This window comes from Aquila chrysaetos, chromosome 17 (assembly GCF_900496995.4).
Source record: "Aquila chrysaetos chrysaetos chromosome 17, bAquChr1.4, whole genome shotgun sequence".
Lineage (NCBI taxonomy): Eukaryota > Metazoa > Chordata > Aves > Accipitriformes > Accipitridae > Aquila > Aquila chrysaetos.
In genome coordinates this window covers 8,731,697-8,749,775 of record NC_044020.1, presented here as the reverse complement: position 1 = coordinate 8,749,775, position 18,079 = coordinate 8,731,697, and the positions used below count along the sequence as shown (strand labels likewise).

The 18,079-nt window shown below is 41.4% G+C and overlaps 2 protein-coding genes across 6 annotated transcripts in view; one reads left to right on the top strand and one right to left on the bottom strand.

The window, feature by feature from the left end:
• Window positions 1-15,839, top strand: part of BRAF (B-Raf proto-oncogene, serine/threonine kinase) — an 89,977-nt gene extending 74,138 nt beyond the window's left edge. For both annotated transcript variants that reach the window (XM_030041415.1, XM_030041416.2), the window contains 3 exons: window positions 194-328; window positions 1,196-1,349; window positions 7,817-15,839. In XM_030041415.1, coding sequence (XP_029897275.1) covers window positions 194-328; window positions 1,196-1,349; window positions 7,817-7,839 — 312 coding nt within the window. In that variant the 3' untranslated portion in view covers window positions 7,840-15,839. The remainder of the gene's footprint in view (window positions 1-193; window positions 329-1,195; window positions 1,350-7,816) is intronic.
• A 717-nt stretch (window positions 15,840-16,556) lies between these two features.
• On the bottom strand, window positions 16,557-17,936 carry NDUFB2 (NADH:ubiquinone oxidoreductase subunit B2). Of its 4 annotated transcripts, none has more exons than XR_003927260.2 (5): window positions 17,796-17,936; window positions 17,568-17,712; window positions 17,393-17,490; window positions 16,839-16,926; window positions 16,557-16,637 (listed from the first exon to the last, which is right to left on the bottom strand). XR_003927260.2 is itself a non-coding variant. In XM_030041420.2 (4 exons), exons 1-3 carry the CDS (start codon window positions 17,864-17,866, stop codon window positions 17,416-17,418), a joined length of 291 nt encoding a protein of 96 aa, XP_029897280.1. In that variant the 5' UTR covers window positions 17,867-17,936; the 3' UTR covers window positions 16,557-16,637; window positions 17,393-17,415. The 4 variants fall into 4 exon arrangements, 1 of the variants encoding a protein (XP_029897280.1); XR_003927259.2 differs by having other exon boundaries at window positions 16,839-16,881; XR_003927261.2 differs by lacking the exon at window positions 16,839-16,926 and having other exon boundaries at window positions 17,315-17,490.
• Window positions 17,937-18,079: the final 143 nt, after the last annotated feature.

Sequence of the window (18,079 nt, the reverse complement as noted above, 5' to 3'; positions counted from 1 at the left end):
TTTTCTCTGTACTGAATAGGTTAGCAAGCACTACTCTACGAAACTTGGCAATTTCAATACCAGATAATGTTTCTTGGGAGCAGAAAACTTGCTGCTGGGACTAAAATTGTCTAGCAAAATGTTCATCTTTTGTTACTGCTTGTTTTATGGACTCATCTTCTTCCCCTTTCATCTTTTTCCCCATTAAATAAAGATAATTTTTATGGTGGGACGAGGATACCTATCTCCAGACCTCAGCAAAGTACGGAGCAACTGTCCAAAAGCTATGAAGAGACTAATGGCAGAATGCTTAAAAAAGAAGAGAGATGAGAGACCCCTTTTTCCACAGGTGAGAAATGTTCCTCTTTAGTTCTCAGTAGACTTTACAATTCAAATATTAAAAATAAACAGCAGTTATGAACTCACAGGCCAGTTCAAAATGTTTTTGATTAGTGCTATAGCATGGAGTACTGGTTCAGGACCGGGTTAGTGCTGTTTAATTAGAAATGTTTATTTTCAATTCAAAAAGCAGGTATTAAAATGACCTGTGTAGTTGGAAAAGCATTTATGTGTTGGAGAAAGTTTCAACTGGGAGACAGTGAAATTAATAATCACAATTAGACACACAAATTAGAACTTGGTGTATGTTTTCAGAAATCTTTATAGCCCCCTCCTTGCTCTTCCCCAAGCTTTATGAAGGAAAGCTGATAGTTTTGTCACAAAACTTGATTTATCATGCCTGCTGAGGAAGGTTTGGATTCTAAAAGCTTGGGGGGGACACCTTATTTTTTTGTTTGTTTTGAATGTAAACCAAAGCGTTTTAAAAAAATGAGGAGCTCCCCCTGCTGGCTTTTGGTAAATGGTATTAAGCAAACTGCTGGCAAAGCTTGTGGTTATTTGTAGCGATGGTAGGTATAGGTACTAGTGCATAAACAAGGAGGCAAATAAAAGGCAACTATATTCATTATGCTTACAGAGGGAAATCAGTATGCCCTTTTAAAGGGGGAAATGAGATGGTTTCTTCCCAAAATGTCATCTTCAGCTTTTTGAGGACATAAACATGGGAGTGCAATGCAGTAATCTATTTTTAGAAGTTTCTGTTTAAATTTGTGTATAAATATTTTTCTGTAGTTAACTGATGTTCTGCCTTTGGTTTTAAGAGAGTGTTACAACTTCGGAACAACAGATTTGATCACTTATTTTCTTCTTGTTTTAGATTCTTGCCTCCATTGAGCTTCTGGCCCGGTCATTGCCAAAAATTCACCGCAGTGCATCTGAGCCCTCATTAAACCGGGCTGGCTTCCAGACAGAGGATTTTAGTCTATATGCTTGTGCTTCTCCAAAAACGCCCATCCAAGCAGGGGGATACGGTGGGTTTCCAGTACACTGAAAAGAAATGTGAAAGCATGTGCCTGTGTGTGTGTGTGCTGGTGTGTTCCTGTGAGTGCAACACATGTGTACGTTCTCAGTTCCTACCAGCTATGGTTTTAAGGTTTACTGAGGGAATGAAGACTCACTTCCTAACACTGGGCATTGAATGTCCTGAGCACAAAGTCTGTGTTGGTAAGGAATGCCCTGGGAACAGCTGGCACAAGAAGAATTTTAAGGTCACATAAAAGAAATGGGAAGAGTCACTCCAAAACAAGCAAAAATCCTCTTAAGGTCATTGGGTGTCATTTTTGCTTGCCTGTGTCATTTTTGCCTAGTTTATTGTGATTGGAATTAGTTACTCAGGAGTGTATTTTATTTTAATCTACTCAAGCTATGGTGGGTTTTGTTTTGGTTTTGTTTTTTTTTACTTCAGTTGAGGTCATTATATTTGAGCAATAGGCTTTAGATTCCTCAGTTAGTAATGCTACTCGTATGTGGGCAACAATTGGAAAAATAAACTTCGCTTCAAGGCTGACCACAGTCAAAACTTCTTGTGGTCAGCAGAATTGAGCAGATACAACACAGAATCGAAAGAAAGATCTTAGTGACGTGTGACTCTTATTTTGAAAGTTGAACTTTAAAATACTGCTGTTTAGAGAACATCTCTTCCTGCAGAGGAGTGGTGGCATGGGGTTTTTACTTTTTATTTTTGTCTAAATACTCTGACCTGCTATAGTTTAGACCATCTCAAAATGTTCTGTTACAATGCAACATAGAAGAAATTCTGAATCTGTTTTTGCTGAACTGCAAGAATATTGCTGGTAACGGTGCCTGTATCTTTCAATTAGCATGGATTTTGAAATGAAAAAAACATTTTAGATCTTGAGCGTAACCAAATACTTTAAGAGAAAAAGGCTGCTAGCACCTGTAATAGGAAAAGAGGATTTGAAAAAGCAGTTGTTTTCGTGGAAATCAGTATTATACCATGAATTCTGTTAAGATTAAAGGTTTTAATTACTTTAATAATACCACTGAACATGCTTCTGTTTAGTGACAAATTGGTTTTTTCACTTCCATATAAAAGCTGCTAGTTTGACTAGAAGTGAATCAGTTAGACTAGATATCTAACTGACAAAGCTAGACACCTTGCCAAGATCCTGTCAGCTCGCTTTATAGGCGGTGGTTTTCTCTGGAGCATTCCCCTGGAACAGGTGAATCAGAGTAGTGGTTCAGGTGATATCAGTCTTTGATGTCAGATATGTAAACAATAATGTTACTGACTGTGTCCTTGCTTATTTTGAAATTAGTTACATGGTTTTGTTTGTTTTAAACTGCTAAGCTATTAATTTTCACAGATTCTTCTGCATCGGAAACAAGCTATTGCTGCTCTTGTTAGGACTTCAGGGTCCAGGACTGTTCTTAATGGCTACTGATCTACATACTTACAGAGAAGTTTGCATGTTGCTGGCAATAGGTTTTTGAAATAGATCGGGAATTCAAGAGAGGTTTTCTTTTCTGCTTTCTGTCAGCTGAGGCTTTTAAAACAGGAGGCAGAGTTAGAGAGCTTGAAGAGATGTAGGCAATTTCTACATTTTCTGGCCAGATTCTAATGGTCTTTTTGGCTTCTGCAGTTGGAACAGTTTGGGAACTAACTTTTCTCTTCTCATTTTGTTAGTCAAGAAAATTCAGCTGTTGAAATCTATCTCTATGGAAATAGTTACGGAGGACGAAAGTTGTTATTGTTTCACAAAATCTGTTTCCCATCTTTCTGGTATCTTCACCTCATTTTGGCAGGCTTATCTTAAAATGAAAACAGGATTGAAGTGGGTTTTTTCCCCTCTTACTAATTTTTTTTTTTTTATTCTAGACAGTGAGGAGGAGTGCTTCTTAAGCTTTGGGGTATGGTATTCAGTACAGGCTACAATGCCCATCTCAGTAAGAGCAAGAGGATGCTGCTGGGTCTCCTGCAGAATCCAGAAATGTGGCATCCCACACAGAAAAGGCTTAACCACACGGGGAGTCATGGAGAGGGCAGAACCATCATCACTGTCCTGCCCGGGCTTACTCTCTTCCAGGTCTGCCAGATCAGTTCAAACAAGTTATTCCTTGGAGTAGTGTTATCCTGCTTGTTGTTAAGATTGTTCTTCTGTGCAATAGGAACTACAATTAGGGGGGGAAAAATGCTGCCATCCTTAGACACATTTGGCCCCATTTCCTGCTGTATGGTCAGTGCATTAGACTTCTTCCTGTGTCACCTGTTCTTACACATGGAGCATGGTTTGGGATCCATGGCCATAATGTGATCTTAGCTTCTCACTAAACATTTTATGAAGCCTAAAAGGAGGCTATTTTTTGTGGATCATTAACTTTATCTGACATAAAGGCATTTAGGGGTTTAACTTCTGTAGTTTGTAATTGCTGCTTCAATGAGATTTGGGAATGCACGTAGGATGAAGATGCCTAAATACACCTGTGGATTTGGGTCAGTGTTCTCAAAGATGCAACTCAGCTATATTGTTTAGAAACAGATACCTATTGGTCCTGAAAACAGGTCTGTAGGATCCCAGGCTTTTCTGGAGTGGTAGTTTATACTACATGAGATTCCTTTTTTCTTTACTTCCCTGCATTTCAGTATAGAAACAAAATCTGTCTTAGTACCTTCTAGAAGGACCAGATCCTCATAAACACTGCTGTATATTCTTCTGAGGATACTAATTATCCACATCAGTGTACGTTCCAAGTTTTTATTTAGCCGGTGGATGGTATCCATACTAGAAGATCAGCGCAAGATCCAACAGAAAACTGCCTCTTTGTCATACTTTTTTCTGTGTCTGTGAATGTAATCCAGACAAGGTGTTGGAATTTGGTGTTTCCCTTTGATAAGTCAGTTACTCCTTACTTCAGTAGACAAGGCTGGCATGGGCCTGGAATGGAACCATTCTTCTCCTTATGATTCTTCTGAGAAATGTGGCATCTACACCAGGATAAGGACTACAGTTAAGATGTTGTGTTATATACCTTAGTAACCTCATGAATCCAGGTAACTTAAAAGCTTGTGAGAGTAGAGATTGGTAACTGCATCTTAAATCCTTCCAGGAATCAGGGGCAGCAAGTTCGCTCAGAACATGCCCTTATAATATATTGTTTAGACACAACATGAAAGAACTTTATCATCTTTTTAGTATAGTTTTTTTGAAAGTGTGCATTTAAAATAGTTTCCACTTGCTTTTGCATGTGACGAGCGTGAAAAGACTGTAGCAAATAACTTGAAAGGGCTCTGTAAGAAGTGTAGATTTTCAAATGCTGTCTATCCTTTGGAAAGGAATTTCTTTGTTACCAGTCAAAGCAAGTATCTGAAATTCTGCTTGGTAAAAAGCACATCAGATGTCTGGCTCACAATGAATAAAAATGTGAGTTGTTTTTTTCACATCCCAAATCACTATGTGGTAAGCTGATCTCATTTGGAGCAGCCATGGCCCAGCTCCTTACTCTGGCAGATGCTCTCCAATTCCACAAGTCCATTCCGCGCAGTTGAGCGGGTTCCCCCCACTGTCAACAGAGCAGCTCTCCAAAATCTGGTTAGCAAACTTTCCTTGCCCACCCGCCTGAGCTTGCATTTGCTAGGTCAGCTCCTTGAGCCACGTTGCCTCAGGGACAGATAGTGCCGCTGTGGCACAACGGCAGGTCATTGCTCTACAGCTCAGCTCAGCAGGGAGAGTGTGACTGCAGTAGTCCCGCTTTAGATTAGCGTTGGCCGTTAGTCCAAAGACTCAGCGCGGCAGAATCAGGACAATCCTGTTCCTGCAGGTTAGGGCGTATTGGGTCCTGTTCCTAAAGCTGTCTTCGTTTCATCCGTTCATTGCTCTCAGGCAAGACCTTCCTGTCCCTCTAGAAAACAGTGAATTCACAGTTCAGGTTACTTCATTTATCTGTATGCATCTAAGTCTCAGGAAGAGGTTGCCTGTGCTCTTTCTCCCTCTCCTACAGATGGGCTTTCTTTCAGAAGATAACAGAGCCAGCTTACAGGTATTTTACATCTTCAGAATAGAAAGGGTGACATAAAGCATTCTAGCTACTCCTCAGAACGTCCTGTTGACACCTAGCACAGTGGAAGATTCCTGTATGTGGATAGGTATAGCCATCTACGTTCCTCATCTAGGGAAAGCTGTTACTGGTAACTGCATTTTATACATGTTCAATCAAGGTATTCCCATTATTAGATGAACGTGTTACCTATTTTGGTCGTCTATTGATTTGAGATTGGATTAGCACCTGAATTTTGAAAGAGGAGATTTAGCTTGTCAAAGAAAATTTCTTTGCTAAGGTTTTATTTAAACGGCAGAAAAGTCTGAAAATCACCTTTTTATAGCTACCATTCTATCTGAAATGCTTCTTGACTTCTGATCCTGTTTTTCCATTGCCCTTTCCCAATTAATGGTTCATTTTTTATCTTCTGAAATCCCTGTATGACTATTAAAAGCTGAATTATTACCAGAAATGGGCAGAAGGACAAGATGAGTAATGAGGGAGCAATCTCTTGTTTATAAATTGATCTTTAATCAGCAGTTTAGGAAGGCAGACTGAAAAATAAATTAAGTAGAGCATGTTTTGGAAGTGTAGCTAAGCGTGAATGTCATTCTTAAAAATTAGCCTCACAGGCAATACTTGATGACTTTTTTGTCCTTCTCTTAAAAGAAAAAAAAGTACAAAAATTGAGGTGTTTCGAGAAGATACTGTGAAGGGAGTTGGGAGATCGGTGCAATGTGTCAGAGAGAAGCAAGAAAAATTATCAAATATTTAGAGTATTTTAGAGCAAGGGTTTTATCTGTTGGTAGAACTAGTAAAATAGGCAATTAGACCCATTGTGAAGTTTTTATTCTTTTGTTGTTACAACTTAAACCTACCACCACAGTCTATCAAGACATGTAGAGCTTGAGATCTGTCAGAGTCCCCTGTGCCAGCCACCCCTATTTTAGGCCTTGGGTGTACTCCCTTCTCATTTTGTATGACACACAGAGCCCTCTCCCCTCTCCCTGCTTTCTTCATGTTCCCGTAGAGCAGCTGGATCGGCTGTTCCTACCAGGCCCTTGTAGATGCCTCTTCTTCCCCCTCCTCATGCTGACTGCTGACCACTCTTCTCGGTTCTTTTCTTTATAGAGCAATACATTCCATGGAATTAATGCTATCAGCCTAAAATTCTGTTTGCAGGGATGTTTCTGGTTTGTTTCCAATATTCAGAATAAGAATTTTAAAAAAAACCAAAGCCAACAGAACACTTGCTCTTGAAAGGATGGAAGGACACCAAGATAGGGAACAGTTGTTTGGATGTAATGGCATTCAACACACTTCTGTTGAACAAAACAAAGGGGCTCTTTATGCATGCTTATTGTTCCTTCATTATTAGGAGGACTCTGAGGAGTGCTGTCAAGGAAGGGGCATAAACTAACCCAAAATTCATGTGAAACCCAACACAGGGAAATTGTATGTATGTTCCTTTTTCTCTTGCTCCCAAGTCCTTTTGGTTAAGCATAGTTGGACACCCCTCCTTAAAATCCTATAGAATACAATTTCTTTGTGGGTGGCAGGGAAGTCTTTTGGCTAATGTGTAAGATTAAGAGGATGAGTATCTTAGATTCAGCTTCTATTCAGTGTTCTGGCAAACTTCTTAAGACTTTGGGCAGTGATTTTACTCTGTGCCGTAGTTTCATCATCTCTGAAATGGGACTACCAGTCTATCTCACGGCATGCTGATGCTAAATAAACTTTGTACAATTTCAGGAGATAATTGCATGTGAAAGCACTGCATAGCATCATTACTTGCTTATCCAAGTAATTCTGAAGGAAGCATGGGGTTGCTTTATTTGGTGTGCTCCCTAGTAGCGAGGCCTAATTCCTAGTCTGGGAGTGAGTAGACAATCTCACTATTCTTATTTTTTCTCACAGTAGGTTGCTCTGTTGGTTTCTAAACCAGATCCTAGCATTCCTTAATACTGGCTTAATATTCAGGCACTTTATATAGTCTTTAAAGGTTAATGCGTCTGTCAAATAGTTCTTTGTTATGAAACCAGTTTTACACCAGAATAGAAATTAGTTTGCAGTCTGACATGTTTATTGCAATTGTTGCTTTTCAGGAGGGTATATGTGCAATAAGGAGTTTAAAGTGAAATTAAACTGACACATTTTATTTTCAAATGCATGATGAGTTAGACTTTGCTTGAACTTTCAGACTTCTGTCTTGGGAAGAATGGGTACAGCTTGCTTTCAAGAAATTCTTTTCCGGTAAAATATGCTGGGTCTGTATTCAATGTTCTCTCACTATGTATTCTTTTGTGCTTTAATTTTAACAGTTTGCATTTTTTAACATCTTTTATATTCAACCTAATGTTCGACTAGTCTGGAGAAAATCTCTGACCACCTAGTAACGGAAATCACCTTTTTAAACTAAGCTCTTGTCCTCCCTCTACAGGAGAATTTGCAGCGTTCAAGTAGCCACAGCACCATGGCAGCACCCACTCTGTTATTTAAGTCTTGTGTTCCTACAGTTTCTTAACATCAAAACTCTATTCTGCTCCGCAAAACCTAAAGTAATTTAGAAAAGATATCCATAAGCTTAAAAGTGGAGCAGAATGGAACTGCCAGTCCAACACAATGGGAAAAAGTACCTTTTTGGGAACCAGAATCCTCTGCTGCCAGTGTTTCTCCTTCAACACAAACCACCACATGCATTCGGAGACCCGCAGTGGCTGCCTGTGCCGTTGGCATCATTCCCAGGAGAGAGGAGAGTGCGCTCGTGGTTTGACTGTGGTGCTCGGGCATGAGGGGATGGAACTGCTGCTGCAACTTAGGAGACTTGCTTTGGATGGTCTGCCGGTCGGCTTTCTCCCTCTAACAACGTACCATCAGAGGCTGAAAATCTGATGAGTGCTAATTTAAAAGAATCATCCTCCATTCCGATCTTTTTTTTCCCAGTGTACTCACTGATTTGTGGACAATGCAGTATCCCCTTTTCACTGTATTACAGTGTCAAACACCTAAATCTGTCTATATTATTGGGTTTTATTCCAGTAAAATTAAAAGTGTGGGGTGATGGGAGCTGGAGAAGATGTTACTCAAAAGACGAAGAGGTTAATCTGAAGGAAAAGGGGATGCTGCTGCACCTTTTTTCAGATTTACTTTATCACTTCTTTAAAAAACAAACAACAACCACCAACCTTAACCTTTTTCCTTTTCCAGTATTTTCTTGGTGTGTGCATATACAACATCTTTTAGAAGGATTAGGTAGATCCTTCTTTTGTTGGTCCAGCAACAAACTGAAGTTTAAAAAAAAAAAAAAAAAAAAATTTAGCGAGATTGTCCTCTCTGTTTATTTTTTTCTTTTGTATCATATGATACAATGTGTTTATCAAAGATGCTACCGCAGCATCTGAAGTCTGTAGAATTCCTGATACAGACTGTGAATGGTGTATGTACCTACTTTAAAAGTTTTATTTTAAATGAGGGTGCAGGTTAATGCCAGGTACCTTACCAATATGTAATGTTTTCATAAATGGGAAAAAAAGTTCTCAGGTTGAATTGAATAGAAATACAAAACCCCCTAGAATTAGACATTCCGAAAATTATGTTTTGGTACTTTCGAGAGCTTTTTTTAAAGGATTTTTATCCTGTTAACTAAATGTCCTCTGATAAGTGTGTGTGTAAATGTGGAGCATCTTGTCCTAAAGGCAAGTTGTTAGATCAAAACAAAACGGTACTTGCTGGATCCACGCTGACTACTTCTCCTCTCATTGCTTTCTTCCCTGTCATCTCTTCCCTCCCTCCCGTTTGTCTTTCCCTTTTGTACACTTTGCAAACTAGGATGAAGGTGGCGGTATCTCCATTAGAGTGCTTTGCTTTCCTGTCCTCCAATCCTGGTTTTCAAATGGTTGGTAGCTTTTTGACAAGTTACCCAGTCAGGGAAAAAACAACTGGTAAAGTTCTGCACATCATTTACCTCTAGTAGAATATCTTGTGATGTGATCTGTTTGCAGAGTTCTCTGGTATGTGGTATTACATGTAAATTATTTGTACAGAGGCAAGTCAGACCACATTAGAAAGAAATTCAAGCTCAAACAGAAGTTTTCAGAATTTGATTCCTATCTGCCCTGTACCACTCCAGGTGAGGCAGGAGAACCGACCCCCCTCTAGCGGGGAGGTTCTTGCTGGGAGGAGGTGGGGGTTGTTAAACAAAGTCATGACAAATAAATGAAGGAGTTAAATGTGTGTGAATGTGGTGTCTGTGCTAAACATGGGTGCATTGGGTGAGGACCCTGTCCTTCCCTCCCTAGGAGAGTTGGACTGTTTCTGTCTAGAGAAGGTTGCTCCCAGGCGAAGGGAGAAACGCACATCGGTAGTGGAACGTGCTTTTAAAACCCTGGAGTTCTGCGGTGTTGCTGGTAGTCTGTTATGTTTGTCAGTAAATATTTACTGGGGTTATAGGGACTGGACTAATCTGAAGTGGGAATTATAACTGAAATACTGTGTATTCATATTAATTCCACAAACATTAGCAAGACAGCAATAGTGAATGACTTAATAGTCACTACAAGAATGAAGTGATTCATGTTGGTACATGAATAGAATTGATTTTGTGTACAGGATGCATTTTAAAAAAAAAAAAAGCACAAATTTTTTCTTGTCTGCTGTGGGTCTTCAGATGCTGTAAGATTTTTTTTCCTTATTGAGATTGGCAGGAATTTAAATAGTAGCAATAGCCACTTTCCAGTGTGGAGAAGGTAACGAGGGAGCGGTGGTGTGCAGACGGGTGAAATCGGAGTGCTCCCTGGTGATCATCTGAGGCCAATACCTAAGAGGTGGAAGGAGCCTGGGACCACTGGGGTCAGCAGGCAGGTGAGAGCATTTACAGACTCCCAGAGGGTGAATGGTCACTGCTCATTCTCATTCCACCCCGTGCGTTGCTCCAGCCCCTGTATGGGCTGTAGCCTAATTTGTACATGTCGGGCATACTGGAAATTAATGTTCTCTCAAAAGAAACTGTTATCGGAGCAAGTATGTACAGGTGGTTCAACAGTCATTTGTTTCACAGAGCTTGTTAAGAGCCCTAGTTTCCTTCCACAAGGTCATGCTGGCAGAAGATCGTCTGCTAAAATACAACTGTTAGGAATTTCATTCCATCTTTGCTTAAAATGAACTTACTTTTGTGAAGATTCATTACCCATTAGTCTACAATATGCTTCTTGAGCCCATAAGAAAAGCACAAGGAAAACTGCTATCCTTGTCCATGCAAAGCACTTTATAAGTAACACATGATCTCTGGGTTTTTTTTATTGGGGTTTTGTTTGTTTGTAGTTTTGTTTTTCTGTTTTTTGGGTTTTTTTTCCCTGAGGAATGTGCAAGTTGTTTGGCTGCTGTTTAGAGAAGTCCTTTCAGGATGCATTTCTACTGGTTTTCACGTTTGTGTGTTTCCCTCCAGATAGCTGTAGTAATGTGTGTTTGTTTGTAAGAGGTCCCACATAGTACTCATGCAAAACTTTGGAAGAAACTTGGTTTGTAAATAATTGGGATTATTTTTTTTTTTTTTTAATCTTTTCCTTCAGGAGTTTTTCTGGATGTCTTGTATGCCATCAGAACCAGTCTTAAAGGTGCCCTATAGATGTCTAGTGAATGGGGAGATAAGAGTAGACAAGAACTGAGTGCCCTGTATAGCAGTGCAATGAAGAAAGTAAAGTGAAATGACCAATACATTCGTGTCCATTACACCAAATTTCTTAAGCTTCTCTGTGGTGTCCCAACCACAAGCTCATGGCATAGTATGGAAATGTTAGTACATATTTTGTGTACGCGTGTTGGGACAAACATCTAGAGAGTCATACTGCTTTTAGCTCTGCAGTATCTAGTATCTAATAATTATTTGCAAACCTACCAGTATCCAATCCCAGATATTCATGTCTTTTATTAACCACACATACACCCTCCCCTCTGCCTTTCCTTTTCCATACAGTTAGAAGAGGCCTGTTACCTGTTACATCTTCCCTGTCAGTACGTGATTGTTTCCTGCGGCGTATTTGCTGGAACTGGAACATTGTAGTGGAGCTTAAACCAAATGGTATAAGTAGAGGCCTGGTTATTTTGAAAGTAATTTCTGCGTGAATTAAGTCGTACATAGGCCAGATACAATTAGTCCAGTCATTTCTTTTTTGCCAAACTCATGTAGGTCATTAAATTAATCTAATTCTGCTTTTTATGCTTACCTAAAATCATCTTTTCTTGTACTTGAATGCTCTCGCAGCTGATGATGATGATGCAGAATGTTTGAGGCCAAATATTGCCATCTTATCGTGGCCTCTCAACATCACTTGGATTAGTATGTGCTCATTAGAGGCAGAATTTGGCCTTCATGACATAAAATGAGTGAAATGCTGACTGTTGATAAATACCATGTCTTTCCACAAATGCCCAAATCAGAGGAAAAATTACACTGAAGATCATGCATAAATAGGTTTGCTTCTGTGTTTGCCTGGTGATGTAAATGCATCCAGCATTTTCCAGAACATTTGGGGAAGCCAGATCCCCAGAAACCTCACAAACAAGTACAAGTTGAAGTTTTGATAGCTGGAGGGGCTAAATTTAAGGGAGAAGCATGTAGACATTTCACACTTCTGCAGCCTATAGATTTCATTCCCTTGACTGTGAGTGCAGCATGTGTAGCACAAACTATTCATTGTACTGTAGATATGTCTTCTGTCTGTTGAAAAAAGTATCACCAGTAGCACAATGTGACAGGCAAAGCTTCTAGGTACAGCCAAGTTCAGTTAAAAAGCAGTTGCATGAGTGGACTGTTACAGCATCACTTTGAAGGTGCTGGGTGTTCTGGTTTTCTGTTAACGCATTTTACATAGAAGTTTATGAAACAAACTTTCTGTTTACTGCAGCCTTGTTAATACACATTTGCACTTCGTATTTGTTTTGGCATGCATTTTAAATATCTTTCTTCAGTGCTTCATTGCTTCTTACCTAGTAAATAAAATTATCAGAAGAGCAGAGCAAAGTTGTTAAAACTTTCTCTTTGCATTTAAGTTTCAAGGATGCTAACACAGAAGCTACCAAGTCAGCACCATAACAGCAGTAAATAACTACGAAGCTGTGGAAGGAGGAAACTTTAAACACTGCAGAATATAGAGTATACAAAGAACAAATTCACATGAAAACTAGCATATCTCTCTTCTTGAGAAGAGAGAGCTACCAAGACCCTCTGTTATATGGTTTACATAGGGATCCCCCAAAACAGTCTTTGCAGTTTGCCAAATGATCATGTGCCTTTGCAACCTTAAAAAGTACAACAGAATGTAAACCAGGTGCTTTGTAACTAGAGCAGTGGCTTTGGTTTACTTCTGATGCAGTAGTTTTGTATATAGCTATTACTATAGGTAGGTAGTTTGGGGCTGGTAAATGTCTGTAAAAGAGCAAGGAGAGCAGAGAGCATTCCCCAAAATACCTATGATCATTTCAAAGCTAGGAATTGAAGGATACCTAATTCAGTTACAGTAAACCTGCTGCTTGAAATCTGCTCTATTGAAAGTTAAATGAGGTTCATTTAATTTAAAAATAGATAAGCCCTCCTCCCCCTCCAAAGACACAAAGATCTTATTAAAAGAAAGCTCGTAGAAAGCTCCAGAGAGGCCTAAAGTTACACTGTCATAGCATCTCGGAATGAGATGGTGGATGAAAAATGAGAGCTAGATGAGGAGAAATTGGTGGCTAGTACTCATGTAATCAAAGTCCACATATATCAGACCGTACAATTAATTCCCTGGCCCAGAAAGTGCAATTAATTTTGTTTTCTGGAATATCAGCAGGTTTCCTTAGTTCTTTCTTGGGTCTCTTGCAGTTACTCTTCAGTGATCGCATATTGTTATTGCACGTGAACTGTGGGAGATGGTAGGTGTCTTGTCAGCTGAGGGACAACCAGTGTGTTTGAATTTGATTTATTCAAATTTCAAACCGGTTACATAGACTTCTGGCAGTACCTACATACCAGTGTCATATTTAACCTACTTGTCCATAAAGGACAAAATAATGGGTTTTGGTATTAGTGCTTTTTCAGGTCTTTTCCTTTCCTTCTTTGGGGCAAGACTTTGGGCATAATTGTAAATTACAAAGTTATGTCTAAATGCACAGTTCATACGAAATATCAGACCAATTTTAATTTGGTTTTGTTCCTTTTAGAAAGCAAAGTGTAAAAACTAATGTTCCAGGAACTGTCTGGAATCCTACCACCTACCCCAAATTCTGTACTAAAAGTGAGAAGATGGTATTCTGTCCTTTTTAAAAAAAAAAAAAAAAAAATTCACAAAGAAACTATTTCCCTAAGAGAAGGTTGCTGGTGGGAGGGTTTAGAAACTTGTAAGCTACCTAGGCATTTGCTTCATAGCATCACAGCAGCAATGTGTTCAGCTCATCCGGCCTCCTTAAGAGCCAACAGTGGCCTGTCTGGTCATTTTTGTCTCGTTTGTCGCGTTTGCAGCAGCTGTACTTTAGAATAAGCCTTGTGTGACATTTACTTTTGAGTGAGTAAACCACAAAAAAATAACTATATTTTCTTTTTTGTTTGGGTTTGGGAAATGGTTGGGTTTTGTTTTGATAAATGTCATTCTGTGTTGCATTTGTGTATTCACCCTAGCTGAAAAGAAAATCTGTGTGTTTGGGAGTTCAGTGGAACATTAGCAGAAGAAACGAAGCCCACCATCTGGGCATGGATGTTGGGTCTAGAGGGCAAAATGGACCAAACTTGGGTGTTGGGTTATTTTGGGATGGTGGGGGGTACAGAGGGCATAATTTAAATTAACTCTGTCTAAAATAAAATGTAAGTGCAATAAATGTGCTTTTTTTTATTCAAAGCTGTGAACCTTTAGGGAAAAAAAAAAAAAACACACAAAAAAAAATCAACAAAAAAAAAATGCACATCATTCCTTCATGAGCCTTGTGTCCTACCTGCCTCCCCTTCCTCCCCCCGTCTCCACACTTCTCAACTGACAGAAACCTGACAGTGGCCAACTTGCATGTGTTGGCAGCCCAAATTAACGTTGCTTTTCTTCTGATCTCATTTGTTGGGATTGGGGGAAGTCCTGCCCCCTGCTACCCTTGAAATCCCTCTGGGATCCAGTGCTGACCTGTGCCGCTAGAGCAGGGTCTACTGCTATTTGGGATGTACGAGCCAGCCCACCTGCGCTGTGGTCATCCTGACTGCAGGTGCAGTGTTCCTCCTGCCCCTTCCTCCTCCAGTTGTAACTTCCCTCCCCACCTCGTGTCAGGTGTAGTGATGGTCTCCCAGGGCTGCGCAGGTGATACTTTTCTTAAGCAATTGCAAAAGTAATCAGTCATCAGCTGCCTAATTGGATCCCTCTTCCCCTTTGTCAAACCACACATGCAGGCTGGCCACTGTTGCCTTCTGTGACTCTGCCTTGTTTTGAAGGAGCAGGTATACATGTTTGTAATCTGTTGTGCATTACTTGCACTGTCTGTCTTTCTTACTTGAGCGCAGGCTGCTTTTCCTAGATTAGGAAAGGTGCACCGGTCTCTTGGGGGGGTTTCCACGAGAGGCACAATGCATATGTTTCATTAAGAAGTGATGGAAGGTGTAGCACTCAGTAGTTGGACCCTATGGGGGAGTAAGAGAGGACTGGCTTGTTTAAAGTTTATAGATATACAGATCTATATCCTTTAAACTTGATTATTTTTATATATAGTCAAGACAATGGCATTACCTCATAATACAGAGGCTTGTTTATGAGAGGCAAAGTATCTAGTAAGGAGAGGAAAGGGAGATTTATATACAGATTTGATTTGTTTGTTTGTTCCTTAGTGCAATGAAATGTATGCCCCACCAATTTAAACTCTGTGCTAACACAACATTCCTTTCAGCTGGGTTTTTTTTTTGGTTTTTTTTTTTTTGACCACCAGAGGTCTGTGAGGGGCTTATGACTGCAAAGTAGAAGGTCCAGTCTGGTTACTTAAAAAAAAACAATTGTGTTAGTAGATTTCCATAGCTGCTTTTTAAAATCTACAATGGAGTAATTGTTTTGAAACTTGTATTTATTTTTTAATTCATAACAAAATGTTTGGTTTTGGTTTCCTGTTACATAGATCATGGCAACTCCCCTTCTTTCCTTCTACAAGTTTCCCCTGTAATTGCCAATACAACTTATTTTTCTTGTTTGTTCCTTCCCCCTTTACTTTTGTTGTCCCTTCATTTGTACTTTGGAATTTTTCTCATGTAAATTTGTACAATGGGAAATATTGTCCAGTTTGGTTAGAGAGCATGGAGACTTAAAACATATTAAAATTTGATAGCTGAATTCAGATTGAAGAAAACTATTTCTGTGTAAAGTTATTTAAAGAACTCTGTATTATATAAAAGGCAAAAAGTTCTATGTACTTGATGTGAATATGAGAATACTGCTATAATAAAGATTGACTGCATGGAAAAGCCTGAAGGAGATTGTTTATCATGTAATTCACAACTCGTCACCATGGAGTTGCAGAGGTGCAACTAAGGAGGTTAAGGGGAGTGAAAAATTTACTTTGATGTTGTTCCTTTAGAATGTAACTCTACAAGGAAAAAAGGGGGGGGGGGGGGGGGGGGAACAAACAAAAAACCACCACGCAATGCCTGGAGAGTAACCCGCCTCCCTTCATCTTCCTTACGCTGGACCACTGCGCTTGGCCCCAAGGCATTTTTACCATGGCAGGAGGTTTTACTTCACAAGGATTATTCTGGACTTTGGTAATACCCAAGGGTGATTTCCCCTCACCCTGGGGAAAGCTTGGCACCAGCCAGTCTAGCTTCTCTTCAGGGTAACTTCCCCTGCTTCTATGGCAACTGTTATTCCAACTGCTACTTGGTGACAAGATTTCAGTGAAATGTCTTTGAGTTAGCTTCTCTGCAGCTCCAACACAAGTTTTATTTCTCCCCTACTCTTTTAGTGATTATTTGACAGAGCTTTAATGATGGGATTCTTACCTACTGTGCACTTGTGGAAGTTTTAAATCATGGATAAATCACCTTATTTCTTGGGGGCAGCACATTATATATCAAGCAAACATTACAGAAGTTCATGTGGACTCAAGTACCCCGCCTCTACAGCCATAATGTTCAGCCTCCAGAAATCCTACAGTAGGTACGCAAAAACAAGGTACAATTTAGCTTAGAGTTTGTTTATGGTTAACTTTTATTGAAATAAGGATGGAGGAGCCAAAGCTTTGGTTCCAGGGGCCTCTTTAGTTCCAGGGACCTGCAAGTGACAGAAGAGAATCCTGAGAACCTTTTCACCCATCCTTTTCCCACTACCAAGAGCAAGGGAAGGACCTCCTCGATAGCACCCATGCTGCCTTCAGCAGTAGTTGAAGCTGTTTTAGTTTTAGAGCCATAACATGACACAGCAGCTTAAGAGAGAGGGTAATTAAAGAATCAGAAATGAGCAAAAGCCTCAAACCTTTTAAGGGGAAAACTGCACAGGTGTCTCTCTCTCTCTCTCTCTAGAAAGACAGACAGCATGTCCTTAAGGTTAGGTAATGCTGGGTCTACAGAACAGCACAAAAAAAATAATTTTGAACTGGTAGCAGTTAAGCTGCAACTCCTCAAAAAATAGGTTGTTACAGTGTAGGCTTATATTGCCACAACTAGACTACCAGGACTCAATCATTCAGGTACCTGAGAAGAAGAGTGTGTGAAGGCAATAAACAGTGCAAGCAAACACGTGCACTCTGTGCAACAGTGGTTTGGCACATTAACCTTTGGAAGCACACAAATAATTGCTGAAAGTAGGGTACTTCTAGCAGTACCAAGAGAAGGCAGCCAGAAAGCAGGGCCAGGCACGATGCCCTGGCGCCGTATCACAGCCGGGAGCTTTGAAGCAAAGCTTAAAGCGTGCTCCAGACTGCGTGTGGACCGGTGACTGCATTTACTGCCCTTTAAAGCAAAGCCCAGCCCGGCTGCAGCCCCCGGGGGCCGCCGGGCCCGTGCGAGAAGGGGCGGCAGCCGGCGTACCGGTGTACCGCGGCCGGCGGCGCCTATTCCGCGTCGTCCGGAGGGATCCCCAGCTCCTCGTCCGTCCAGGCCGAAGGGTCGGGGTAGGGGAAGTGGCCCTGGGAGAGAGGCACGGTCAGAGCCCGGACAAGGCCCCGGCCCCCGCTCCCCCCGCCCCGAGCCGCGGCGGCCTCACCAGCACCGCGTCCGAGTTGTGCCAGAAGTGCCAGAAGATCCAGAACCACATGAAGCCGCTGAGGAGCTCGCTCCGGATCACCTGCGCCCGCGTCAGCTCCGGGAACTGCCGGTACCGCGGCTGGATGTGCACCCCGTCGCCCGCGCTGCAACAAACGCACCGCCGCCGCCTCACTCCCGGCCCGCCCGGCACCCGGCCCGCCCCACTCCCCTCGCCCGTCCCACTCACTGCCGCAGCCCGGTCGCGCCGCTCCCGGCCCGCAGCAGCCGCCCCGCCGACCGCCCCAACGACGCCAGCATGATGGCAGCTCCTCCGCCGCCGCCCCCCCCCAATGTCACCCCCGCCACCTCCCAACAACAGCCGCGGCGATTGGCCCGCCCCGGCGCCTACCAACTCCGGGTGCGTTAGGGGGGAAGGGGCACGGGGGGAAGCGAGGCAAAGCGCCCAGGCGGCGGCCTGGCGCGGCCACACGGAGACACGGTGACACGGAGGCACCTCCGCTGCCCCCCGAC

Excerpts from the sequence above, each read along its gene's own strand:
- NDUFB2 (XM_030041420.2), bottom strand. The coding sequence starts at position 17,866 with ATGCTGGCGTCGTTGGGGCGGTCGGCGGGGCGGCTGCTGCGGGCCGGG. Across the intron at positions 17,713-17,795 it reads GGCGCGACCGGGCTGCGGCA|CGCGGGCGACGGGGTGCACA; the intron begins GTGAGTGGGACG and ends CGTTTGTTGCAG. Across the intron at positions 17,491-17,567 it reads ACAACTCGGACGCGGTGCTG|GGCCACTTCCCCTACCCCGA; the intron begins GTGAGGCCGCCG and ends CCTCTCTCCCAG.